General features: G+C 38.3%; 1 protein-coding gene across 17 annotated transcripts in view; it reads right to left on the bottom strand.

Moving 5' to 3' along the window:
* DOCK10 (dedicator of cytokinesis 10) overlaps window positions 1–13,211 on the bottom strand; it is a 138,129-nt gene that overhangs the window by 47,601 nt on the left and 77,317 nt on the right. For 14 of the 17 annotated variants that reach the window (XM_030028583.2, XM_030028584.2, XM_030028574.2 and 11 more), the window contains exons 15-24: window positions 12,764–12,886; window positions 11,388–11,467; window positions 7,773–7,960; window positions 7,071–7,136; window positions 6,111–6,203; window positions 4,125–4,248; window positions 3,851–3,972; window positions 3,074–3,160; window positions 2,435–2,527; window positions 259–377 (exon numbers count right to left, since the gene is read on the bottom strand). In XM_030028583.2, the coding sequence (XP_029884443.1) occupies window positions 259–377; window positions 2,435–2,527; window positions 3,074–3,160; window positions 3,851–3,972; window positions 4,125–4,248; window positions 6,111–6,203; window positions 7,071–7,136; window positions 7,773–7,960; window positions 11,388–11,467; window positions 12,764–12,886 (1,095 nt within the window). The remainder of the gene's footprint in view (window positions 1–258; window positions 378–2,434; window positions 2,528–3,073; window positions 3,161–3,850; window positions 3,973–4,124; window positions 4,249–6,110; window positions 6,204–7,070; window positions 7,137–7,772; window positions 7,961–11,387; window positions 11,468–12,763; window positions 12,887–13,211) is intronic. The other 3 variants (XM_041126793.1, XM_030028571.2, XM_041126791.1) reach the window with 1 other exon arrangement.

Below are 13,211 nucleotides of genomic sequence, written 5' to 3'. Positions count from 1 at the left end.
GACCTTTACCTATGATTGCCTCAGGGTACAGAGACACATCCACCATGGTCAATGATTTCCTAGTTGGTTTCAGTCAGCCACGTGATACCATGCTCTTCTATGCATTATTTTGCAGAGCTGTGTGTTAAGGGGGAAGCAAGCATTCTCACCCACTGAAGTCTAAATGTCATAGTCAGCGTTTGTAAGAGCAGCTATAATTGGACTAACATTTGCACTCCAGAGTGAATTCTTCTCCTCATACAGAAAATACTCAGATACCTGGTAACAGCTGTTGTAACTTCATCATCACTGTTTTGCACCAAAACCCAGAAGAGTTGATTCAGGACTACAGGAAGAAAATTCATAATTACATGGATCTTCTCAATCCTCAGCAAATTCTGTAATGGATGTAAGAAAGAAAATGCAATGAAATCCAACATGAGCAATGAAAGCCGATTACTTGCTTTCCTGCTTCGGCAGGTAAAATGCAGTGCAGCCACTGGTGTAATAGCAGTAGGAAAACAGGACAAATAAGTAGAGGACCGGTTGCCCATGGATTTTGTTTTAAATATGACCATCAACACAACTGTAGGTATTGTCTAAATTTCAGAATTCCAATATTTTGCTCTACTCTGACTTAAGGAGGCAGGGGAGGAGGGAAGAAAGCAAGAGAGAAACCAAAACCAATTTTCATATTTCATTAAGGATACATATGTAAGAGCAATAGAAGAACTTAATTACTATTTTCAAGACATGCAATTCCTAATATTTTTAGGAAAACTCATTCTTTTTATGCAGAGAGCTGATAAACTGAACTTGTTGTAACTAAAATACTTATGTTAAAAGCATGTTGGTAAAAAGTAGTGTTGACACTCTAACCTGACTGGACTGACATTATATTATCTTCTCTGATCAAGGAGGATATTGAACTTTTAATTAAAAAAACCCTCCTTTGAATTCCTCCTATTTTTTTAAATTTCAGTCATTTCCAAATAATTCCAGAATTTCTTCAAAGGTGTTAGTGATTTATAAATAAAAGCAAAATATTCTGGGGAAAATTACTTATTCCCTGGCTATATTGCACAGTCGATCCCGTGTCGCATACAACATTGTTTCTACTTTCTAATAAAATTACTGAAGTCTTTTTAAAAGGTAAACTATAAACAACAAATAAAGAACAGTGCAATTCTGGTAGTTTAGGTAACTGACTTACTGTCCATAAAGTTGTGAAGCTTTTATGGATTCCTAAACTTTGTCGAATATGCTCAATGGTTTCCCAAAAATTAATAGTTAAGGGCTTCATTCTGTAGGGGTATAACCTCTAAATAACACTGATGCTTTGATTTTTGAAAACCTCCCTTAATCATTTCTTTAAATTAAGACAGTATTTAAAAACAAAGCAACTCCTTTCAGGTCTACCTGCATTTATCAACAGAAGTAGTATCCACCTTTAGGGACTTGCCCGGAGAACTGGTATGATTTATTGCAACTTACTGTTTGCTTATTAAAGCAAACATTTCTTCCCAAGCAGCTTTATAAAATCTGATTAAGGTACACTTAAACAGAAAAACATTAACAACAAAGGAAAGGGGGAAAGCACCTACATGACAGTAACATCTAAACCCCAAAATACCTATTTGATTTTACAGACTGCTAAAAGGAAAAATAATAAATAAAAGTCACATGTATGATGTTTTAGAGCTAGTACTGTGGAACAGTGTCACAGCTACCCTTCAGTCCTCTTGCTTATCTTCCTGTTGAAGTTCAGTAAGCAGATTGCAAAGCAAGAACTCTGAATTTCACCATTCATGAACAGGTAAAGAATCATGGCCCTACATTTACCTGCTGCTCTTCTAATTTGCTTGCTATACTCCCTCTTTGTCACAGCTTTTGACTTCTACTGAATACAGTCACACTTAATGCAGTTCTGGCTTATTTGTTTCATCTCTACAGAAAGGGTATGTTCTTTCTGATTTCAGAACTTGACAGGCAATGAGCACCCTTGACTTATACATGCAAAATGCCCTAAACAGCCCTCTGGATAGCATTCAGGTGGTTACAGTAAACGTACAGAGCACCAAGTAGGAGGTAAACATACAATGTATCTGAGGCAAGAGAGGACTAGCAGGAATACTGCAGCTCTACAGGCTACAGCTCTTTTTCCCAGACATTCCTAGAACAACGTGACACCATCCTTTAACAGGATTTGAGGCTTGGCATAGGCTGGATTATCAAAGTTGATGGGGCAGATGCAGCCATGCTCTAAATAAGAAGGGATGGGAGACAGCTCTGTGACCAGTAATGCATCTGTCACATCCAGTAAGTTTAACTGGAGTCATGGACCCGTTGCCTCCTGGTAAGTCTATGCCATGTTTAGAATTATGCAGTGATGGATTAGTTGAGAGAAAGCCCTAATATAATTTTATAGCACAGTTCAAGCTGCAGGTTACTTTACCTTACAAGAATTGATAAAGTTTGAGGTAGGAGGCTGAGATAGATCCTTTTCCCTTTCTTGGCACTGATGAAAAAAGTTATTCAGGTATAGATCCTAAAATGATAAACATTTACATTAACGTATATTATATAAAGGATTAGAATTCAGTTCCATAAATTGGTTAGAGCAATCACCTCTGATACCAAAACACACACTTGGTCCCTACCACCTTAGGCATAAAACACAGAAAGACAGATCAACTTATTGAGCCCAACCCATTGGCCAGCACAGCTTGCTATATACAACTTATTTCTAGGTGCTTTGGCCACTCTTTTTTCAGTGTTGTGAGCAATTAATTTTTTCTTCACAGTCTAAGGGATTTCAAAGGCCAGATTTTTTTTTTTTCTTCCTAGTGCTCATAATTTATTTTCTTGCTGTTTAAACTGATATTCCACGATTTTTCTGTTAGTATAATCTTAAATAATTTATATTTTTCCTTAAAGTGTGTATTCCATCATTGCCATCTTGCCGTTCCACATTCAAATAACCTTTAAATGTTAGAGAAACAAATTTGTACAATATTTTAAAATGTCTTTCAGACATTCCTTGACACTTTTTCTTTGTAAGCAGGTAACAGAGCAAAAAGGAAATTTGGCTTACCTGAGTATTTACTGTGGATACAACAAAAGTAGAGACTTTGAAAAGTGGTTTCCCACTATCTACCCATTTTACATCACAGCCGATCTGCTATTAAAACAAAACCGAAACAAAACAAAACAAAAATTTTCCCACTCATTTCCTACTTATTCAAGTCTGCATCAAATTTTCACCGCATAGCTTTGCATATGCATGTGCATGAACTGTGCTGGCTACTGTGCTTTCACAACCGCAGAATTATTGCAATACAAACCCACTTTTCAGCACAAGTCCATGAACATTATCATTCAAGGGACCAGATCACTGCCCCACACTGTCCTCATGACAACAGTAAAACAAACAAAAGGAGGCAGAAATAATCCAAACTGGAGAGGATCAGTAGGAAAATGTGATATCACACCACAAAACTGGAGAATGAATCATGATCGTGGATCACATCAGCTGGAGAATGAATGTCATATGACCCAAGTTTGTGAAAAGAGTTATTTTTGATCACACTCATTCACATTTTGGAGAAGTTAGGTGTGATATTGTAGAATACGCGGTTATAAAATACACTTTTTCCATATACACCTGTGAATCGGCAACATATGACTCTCAGTCCAGTGGTACATATATTATTTCATATACTCAATTATATGCACATGAATATTCTAAAACAGATACCCTATTTATCATTTACACTTACAGGTAAGTGCAAATGCAAATCTGATCTCATGTGAAACATCTGCAAATAAATGCTCTGCGCCATTTGAATAATATGAAAGTATGAATTAATACCTTTCCACTGGTTGGTTCTTGAAGGCTCAAGTAATTGGGAGGCAGACTGCTTGCCACTGGCACATTGTATTCTTGGGAAGCTAACTGGGCTTCTTTCAACAAAGGCAGCCATGCGTATCCCACTGCGCACAAGAACAAATAGATATGACTCTTTGGAAAAACAAGCTTCTCAAGTTCAAAAGGAAGACAGTAATATCCAGCCAGAAATTCTTCAATCCTTATTTGAATGTACATCATTTATATTTATAATTGAAAGTAATTCTACTACAGGTACCTGGTGTTTCCAGAGCCTCTTTCTTTTTGGCATTAGCTTTTGCATTTATGTCACAGGTGACATGATAAAATGAAAACAGAATGTGGTGTTTCTTATGGAGTTGAGTGGGAAGTTCAATTTTCACCTGAAATGTAAAATGTGACACCTCACTTTAGTTTAAAAATCGGTTAAATCAGGCATCAGAGATGGTCTAAATGAGTGACATCTCTCTCTACACAGAGACCTAAGTACAGCCTGCCTTTACTGGGTAATGTTTGTCTGCATGAGTAATAGATGCTCTCTCAAGGAAATTGTTTAGCATGATCATCCATCACTTTTACTTAAAACAGCTTTTTTCCTCTCTGTCTTGTGGATGAATATTTGCATTTATGATGAAAGAGTGTAAGATGAAAGAGGACAGAACTAAAGAGTGATGGACCCTGCTTACAAGTGATCACCTGCACTCTAGCAGCCTTAAATAGCCATCACCATTCTCATATTTTCAGGATGATCAAACCAAAAACTAAAATGACATCTCTGCTACTGCTTCATCATCATTTCATGGCGTAGACCAAGTAATAATGGCTGACATGAAAATAAACTTTTATTTATGACTTCTGCTCAGTCTTAAATCCCATACCATGTCATCCATGAATCCCTACAGAGTGGGTCTGAGGTATTATAAACCTATTGGAATAAAAATACAAAGTAATCAAAACATGCTACCATAGGAACTAACAAAAAGGACCCCTTGCCCTTGTGAGCTATGATAAAGTTTATCCAAGCTAATCCTCTGCTTAAAGCAAGGTTTAGAAATTGTTGATAAATGCTTCCAGTGTTAAATCAGATTATGGGTAAGAATCTAATACCATAAACATAGATATGAATTGGGCATTCAAACATGGAGATTAAGACAACTTTCTTGATAACATACTACATTCTTTTAAAGACTGCACTTGCTGTACTAGGAACATTTAGGACAGGTGCATACCTCTCCCAGCCAAATCAGCTATTAAGATCCAAATTCAGCTCTTTGTTCAAGTTGAAAGTAATCTGCCCAAACCAGATGGCTCACTAGCATCACATGAAGGACATTTTCCGATGTGTTAAAACCCAAAACACTGCTCACAAAGGAGTAGCAGAGGGTTCAAGATCTCTGAAGATGTAATGCTTTAAGTTCCACCTCATACTTCACATGTAGTTGTACATTATCTGCTAGTCTTGCCTCTGCCATTTTATCAAAGTAAATTTTAACTGAAAAAGGAAGTTTTTCCAAGATCAAGCCAACAATTTGGAAAACGCTGGCTATATACTAACGCTATTTGCCAGCCTTATTGCTACACATAGAGCAGTAGTGGAAAATCCAGAACAGACACGTGACATTCACAGGCCATCAAACACCCTAGTCACTGAAGGGGTGAAATTAAGTTCACCTGCAGAAAGCCTGGGGAATCAATACTTGGTGTTGGTGAAATGTAAAGATGCATGTGCAACTAACATTTGGCAAAGGCCAACGTATGAACTCTATTCCATAGCTGCATCTTCAAAGGCACCAGCTAAATGACTTGCTGCAGCCACTGCACATCCCTGTACATTCTGTTCAGACCACTGGATCAATAAAAATGCCCCAATGCAGATCTTATATCTCAGAGAGGGATTTTTTCTGACATTTGGCTCCACCCTTCATCATATTTACTGTTTCCATTAAATTCAGAGATGCAGCTGGACCCTTAATGTAATCCAGGCGTGCATTTTAGAGAGCTAGACTGTTCCTAATTAATTCTACAGTATCTTAACTGTACTCAGAACATCTTACAAAACAAAGGCTTCACTGAGTTGAATTAAGAACAAAACCCAAAATGTGAGACTGTATGTAAATCTACGTAACACAGGCCCATCCAGATACACAAGCAATTGTAACAGAAGTATTCTTTACACATATTTTTCTGTCTCATTGGCAAACATGTGGGATTGGCAGACATTTAATGAAAGAAAAAGCAGACTGACCTCATCATAGAAATCAGGGTTCTGGGAATGATGTAGCACAGCGGTGTAGGCTGCTGTTGTAAATAATGGTCCACCTGGCTTCCCATAAATACACTGATAAAAGTAACATGCTTTAATTACATTGTGAAATTCTGCTGATTATACTAGTCTTGGTATATCTAATATGCATGTACATTGAAAACAGTATCATGGAAGATTGATAATTACTTTGATCACATATTAAAAGAAATATTTTAAGTGCTCAAACCTGCAATTTTTTATACACACTTCCAGTAAAAGTCCACTGATTCTGTGAAAATTACCCTACATTGTACTAAGCAATGCAGACTCCTTAGACTTCTTCCTTGCCGTTATCAATTTCAGAGTTTTCTGCAAAAAGCTTTACAAAAGCTATTTCACTTTCATGCAGTTCAATACACAATACAATGCCTTCACTGACTTTTCAGTGTTATAAAAGCTACACCAGTTAACAATCTCCTCCCTGGCAGAGTCCAGTCTGGAGGCTCTTGATTACTGAGTGATGGCAACTTTATTTATTGGTGGGGAAACTACAGTACAACAATACTATGCAATAGCCCTTGGTCAATAGCAAAATTAAGTCTAAGATTCTTCTAATTTCGTGCCTCGCTCTTTTCAATCAAGTGTCCTGAGGTAAGTGAGAAATGTACAGTAACCAGTAAATTTTAGAATAAGCAAGTTGCACTGTAAAAAATGGTTAAGCTTTCTATTATGGTCTTCTTTCCCTTCCACCAGTCAGAAAGCCAGCACTGCAAAATGGCACTGTGAGGTGCCATCACTAGGGCCACCTGGGATCAAAGAGAACTACAGTGCAAATGTAGAAGGATGCATGACAACATTCACTCTTTAATTGTTCCGGGTTAGCATAGCCCTGGTTCCTGGGTTTTATAAGTAATGTCCTCAAAAAGATTGTTCTCTGAATATACTCTTGTTGTGGCTCACCTTCAATGGCTTCGCTCCTTCTTCATCAGAGCTTTTAAATTCAATGCACACTGTTATATTCCGTGCCTGAAAAGACAGGAACGTATTAAAATTTAGATCAGAAATAGGGTACCCATAAAAACAGTCAAACTATAAGGGCTGAAATAAGCTCTTTTCAAAATCTAGGAGAAACATGCAGTTGGTGTATCAACATTTAAAATGCCTTTAAGTCACAGTCATATCATTAAAAATAATATTTCCAAGAAGAACTGGCAAAATGCAAGCCAGGCCTCAAACTGACTGTGTAGAAGCAGATTTTAAAGTGACCAGCACTTACCTTGTCTGGTCCTTCATTAATTTTCAATCACCACGAAAACGCACATAGTATTCAAGTTTCATTTAAGAACTACAAATATTATCCATGTTAATTTTATCTGCACACATAATTTCATTAAAATGCAGCCCTTCTGAAAATTGTGAAAAAGCTATTACCACATTATCACTCTTTGAATCACTGATGCAACTTAAAATTAATACATAGATTCGTTTAATTAAAATTGGGCCAATGTTTTATGACTGCAAAAATGGAGAAAGACCAAAAGCCAAGTCAGTGACTTGCATCTCCAGTTTCCCCTCCTTTATGATGACTACTCCTTTATTTCAATGAGAGCTCATGCAGTACACTACTACCCAATGTTGGCCTGAATTGGTCACATACTGTACCTTGTTGAAGTATTTTTGGCTATCATACTTGAGGTGTTTTGGATATATGTATATTTGGTTCTTGTATACTCTGTAAGGTCGAGAATATTTTGTTGATTCCTGTACAAATTCCTCAACTTCCACTGTAGGTTGATGTTCCTTTATATCATTAAATGGCTTGATTGGAATAAAAGATGAAGTTACACAGTCTTCAAAAGAACAGAAAAGAAAACCATCACATATTATGTTTATTTTTACAGTCTTACTACTAAGAATAAGTAATATTGAGATGGAACAAGTAAAATCCTGCCTGAACTTGCAAGGAATAAGTAATGCTGAGATGCAACAGGTCAAATCCTGCCTTAAATTGCATTCAGGTTACCTCAGAGCAATTACAATATATCATCCTTAAATGGTTTATCTCACTTGAGTTAAACAGCACAGCACTGAAAACCTCTTTTGACACATAGAGTATTTGATAGCATTTCATGGCATAATAGCACCATTGTTATATGGACAGTTTCAACAGAATATGCTGAAGTGATGCTGTTTCTAATTAATTTTACAGCTCAATATCTCATTTAAGTTTTTCTATTATCTAATAACATAGTAAACGAAATGAAGAAACAAGTAGTGCAGAACTAGATTAAATATATGATGCAATTGGGATAACTGAAATCAGATCAAGAAACAGAAGATGATAATAAGCACTCTGTCACCCAGACAGGGAGAGATTAAAAACAGAGAGAGTATATTCTGTCTGCCTGTGCCATTAAATTAGTGAGACATTTAACTTCAGCATGGAGAACTCAAGGGCTGTTTGCACAAAAGCAGCTGAGAAGGGTCACCAACTTAGGGGTGTCCCGAGCTATTTCTGGGAAAAGCAGTTTGAAGGTCCTGCCTAAAAATTCATTGCTCAAACCCTAGAATAACCCACGGGAATAGCCTACCAATTTGTGGTGAGGAAGCCAAAACCAGCTGGTGATCCCTCATACACACGATGCCCAATTTTACTTCCTTCTAAACTAGCACAAGAGGAAATTGCCAGTTTCAGGATAGTGCAGGTCCTCTGCAGCCCAAGCAGGTGGGGGAGAAGCGGCTCTACAGCAGCTATGGCAGGGTGGTTTCTCTTTGTTTTCTTTCAAATAGACACCAAAAACTTTCTTCCCAGCCTGCTGCCCACCAAAATATGAATGTGTCCAATTGACTTGTACAGCCAGCCAACAGACATAGCTCCTGAATTAAGCTGGAAAGATCCATACATTAAGACTTTTGTCTTTCCCAATCAAAATTAGCAGCTTTAAAAGGGAACAGCTAAATTAAAGCACTTGCATTTGTCAGCCAGAAGCAACCACCACCTGCTGTAGAGAAACCTTGGGAAGGTTTATTCTCCCCAGCACCAGCAAGTCCCCTGTAGATGATCACGCAAATTCCTCTGTTGGTCAGTGAAGATACTCAGGGTCACATACAGACTTTTGGAAGTTTGCTTTCTGCTACTAACATTCCCAGTACTTGGGAGACTCTGCTCGTTGCTCTTGGCCTACAAAGCTAAGATGGGCAGCTTTCTATTTGGGCAAATCTCAGGCAGCCCATCTTAAAATACAAGGATGTGTTGTGTCTTATAATTTGGCCAGCTGCCCCTCAAACTTGATTTATAAGCATTTTGATTGTGTCTGACTTTGAACATCATTAACCTTGTTTTTCATTCGAGAAATCCAGGGACTAACCCACGGATTAGAATGCAGTGCTAAGGCCTCTCTGCAGAAGTCCTTCTGTGCCCTCCACACACTGCACTTCCAGTAGCCTTTAGAAAAGGGAAATAGAGTGTTGAACTGAACACAGAAAGGGGAGTAAGTAATAAATGAAGTTTTAAAATACCAATAGCTCAGATAGGAGAGCAGCGATAGTCTGTAGAGTGTGAGAAGAGGCAGTAATAACAGGAAGATGCCAGCTGGAAAATGAAGGCTCCTGCAGCCAGTTGTGAAGGTCTCGTCTCTCTGTTCCTCGCTTCCATTGCACAGACATGCACATGGAGGCAACAGCAGAGTTTGCTGCTAGCCACATAGCTCTTGGCTACAAGCTACTCTCCGTGACTGCCCTCCACAAGAACGGAGCCTCACAATTTGGGGTGTTAACGGGTATTTTAGCGGGTGAAGGCAGGGGAGGTAGCAGCAACAGTACCCGCTGCCCTATTGCCAGCTTGAGAGCCCCAACCTTCCAAGTGCAAACGACAAGCAGGGACCACGCAGCACAGGTGGGACCTTCAGGAAGCCTTTTCTCTCTTCCCCTTTGCTAGAGCTACATAAGTTTGGCTTCCCCCCATGCAGCAGAAAAGGCAAAAGTTTTGTTTCAGGTTAAACACTGTCAGACAACATCCCCTGATACACCACTGGCTCCAGCTCTTGTGGTAGCTGTAGTAAATAAGATCTACTTCTGTTGTCTAATGCAAATTGATACTAATGTGAGGCAGGGTAGTGTCAGTCCCTAGAGACGCAATCCTACCGGCAAATTCTTGACAAGCTCTTTGGCCAACTTGCTTTTCAGTGGCTCTTCTTGGCAATAAAGGATTTTAGCACTAGCCTAGCATGACTTATTTTGGGTGGGAAGGAGGTGTTATAACAGAACTGGTTACTGCTATTACAAGGCTTCCTTCAGAGCTAGCTAAAGTCAAGAAGAGGTTTCATGGAGATTTTAATGAATCCTACTGCATGGAAGTTTTCTGGTACAGTTTTTAAATTATTTTACAGCCTTACTCAGAGTAAGACAAATTTCCCCTATACCAAAGAAATGTTTAAGCTGTTACTCTTTAGCGTGAGGGAATTTTCATTGACTTTCCACAGGAACTGGGCACTTTACTAGCACACACCCTTTAAAGCCAGACTTTCACTTGGCCACAGTGCCCACCGAGTCAAGTAACAGTACAAGACCCAAGCTGCTTTGGACCATTTTGCCCACTCCGAGCTACCAGTTTCTTTTAATTTCAAAAGTAAAAATTGTTTTTGAAATGTTAGTGAAACTATTTTTTTATCTGATATCATATGATGATGGTATAAATATGTTTGATGGTAGACTTCAGAGGAATTCAATGGTCCTGAGCTTTTTGCAACAATCAGTCACAAAGATGTGGCCCTTGAAACAGAAAATTTAAAAGGAGATAAAAGGATCCAGTTAGAAGTATCTATCTTAGCAGTTGCTGTGCTAATGCCAAAGTGGCCTCTGAATGAAGTCCTCCATCTAGTCTGCATTCTTGAAACATGCTGCATGTCCCACACATGCTAATTCACAGAGGATGTGAGCATCACAGCCCATCAACAGTGGAAGGCTATTAACCTCAAGCTACAGAAGTCCACTCAGCTCTTTGGCCTAATCCCTCAGAGACCAAAAAGTGGTCCTTGGACTTCCATCACATGTGGATTCAGCATGTTGTGTTCCATATTGCTGGGGTGTATCTGGCCAGGTACAGGATGAAACAAAGAATGGTGTGATTAAATGAAAACAAATCAAGAGCACTCCCCTGCATATGTTTTTCTATACAACAATGGACACTTCTACCAGAACTGTCTCAAGGCAGCAATTATGGCTGGAAAGCCTATGTCAATGTCCTATTTAAATATTAATTATAAAGTGGAATCATACTTGGATGTTCCAAAGGAACACAATCAACTGCAATCTCCAAACAGCCAGGTATAGTCTGTATTTTGCTAATCTTCTCTGCTCTGCAATGACAGAAATGAAAACATTTTAGAAAATTAGAACAAGGGGGATGAGACCCATCATAGAAATTAATCTAAAATGAAAAACAGACCCTGATTTAAGATGCAAATATACATTAAACACATTTAACATACACCCGTTGGCTATTAAACTCAAATCAAATGCAACAGCAGGAAAGAAACATGGTTTGTTTTCATTTGGGTTTTGGGGGTTTTTTTTGTTTGTTTTGGTTTTTGTTTGTGGGTTTTTTTCCTTTCTTGGCCTCATTCCTGCCTTCTCTTTGCAAGCAATATTATAACATATTTTGTAGAACAGGAAGAGACTGATCAATGTTCTCTACAAGGAATTCAATGACCACTGAGTCGAGAGAAGTTCACAGCATCATGGCTTCTGCAAGTGCCATGCTGAAAAGGGACCAAGACATACTCCTCGTGCCCAAGCAATGTGAGAAATGCCAAAACTGTGATGCTAAATTCCTTTTATCTAGGAGATGCTTTAGACAGACAAACCCAGCCGTGGTGACTCTAATAAGAGTAGTAAGAATTTCAGTAAAATTTCCTGACCAGCAACAGTAAGATGGCACAAGAGATTAAGGGCCCGATCCAATCCCTGTAGTCGACAATCCATCTTTCTATGATCTGATTTGATATAAATGGAACAGAAGTTAATTAGATTAATTAATTTCTAGGCACATTTAGAGTAGAAGGGACAGGAAGAAATTCATCGTTCAATTCTCATGTCACTTATCCAGTATAAACAAAGACTCTGCTCTAGAATTAGCCTGATTTACACCTGTGTGGAAGACTATCCAGCCAAACAGCTATTCACTAATTTGCACACTGTCAAACATTTGGAGAAGTTTTTTCCTTCCAGAGTCCACTCTGTAGTTTGTCATGGAGACTCAAACAAACAAAAGCAAGGAGTGGGGAAACCATTAAAAAAATGTTTTTTCATTTCTCTCTCTCTTTTTTTTTTTCCCCTCTTCTTTTTTTCCCTGAGAGAATGTTCTCTTGTTCATTACTTCACTTGCATCTCCCCTGATGGAAGCTAATTTAAAGAATCACTATCTTTAGATTTTAATAACATTTATTAATGTGCCAAATGACATTTCAGTTTTCCTGGAAAGTCCAACCTAAAGCACTCTCTGGCAGGTAACAGGCTAATGTGAAAACCACTAATTTAATATGGGCACTTCAGCACACTGTGTTAAATGAAGAAAAAAAAGCTGTGAAAATTACTCTGCACAGCTTTATAAAGCTTTTATTCCTTCTCAAACCAAATTAAAAACTGTTCCTTACCTTCTGTATTCTGCTATTAGTTTAATCAAATCTTCCATGGAAATCTTACTACTTTCTTGCCTGAACAAAGGTGAGAATCGGGAGTCTCTGTCAACATTTCCCTGATTATCTTTAAACACTGGTCTATAAAGAAAGAAAAATGACATGTTTATAAACACTCACCCATATATATATTTGAACATTTGAAATTGTCACGTAATCTTTTAACAAGATTATGATATGAATTTTTACACAAATTCAAGGGCTCCCTGTAGAGATTCACACAAGAAAGCTCTTCCGAGCTGTACATTTGCAGGAGCACAGGCAATTTCAGTTTACTTGCATGTACGGTCCCAGTCCTGCAAAGACTTAAGACCTTGTTTAATCTTACGTGATGCAGACAGTCCCCGTGACTTCAAGTGCAGCGTGACTGCTCACAGTTCAGAGTTGCTGGGGTTTCACGCTAGGC

Source organism: Aquila chrysaetos, chromosome 10 (assembly GCF_900496995.4).
Source record: "Aquila chrysaetos chrysaetos chromosome 10, bAquChr1.4, whole genome shotgun sequence".
NCBI classification, from domain to species: domain Eukaryota; kingdom Metazoa; phylum Chordata; class Aves; order Accipitriformes; family Accipitridae; genus Aquila; species Aquila chrysaetos.
This window is presented reverse-complemented; position numbering and strand designations above follow the sequence as displayed.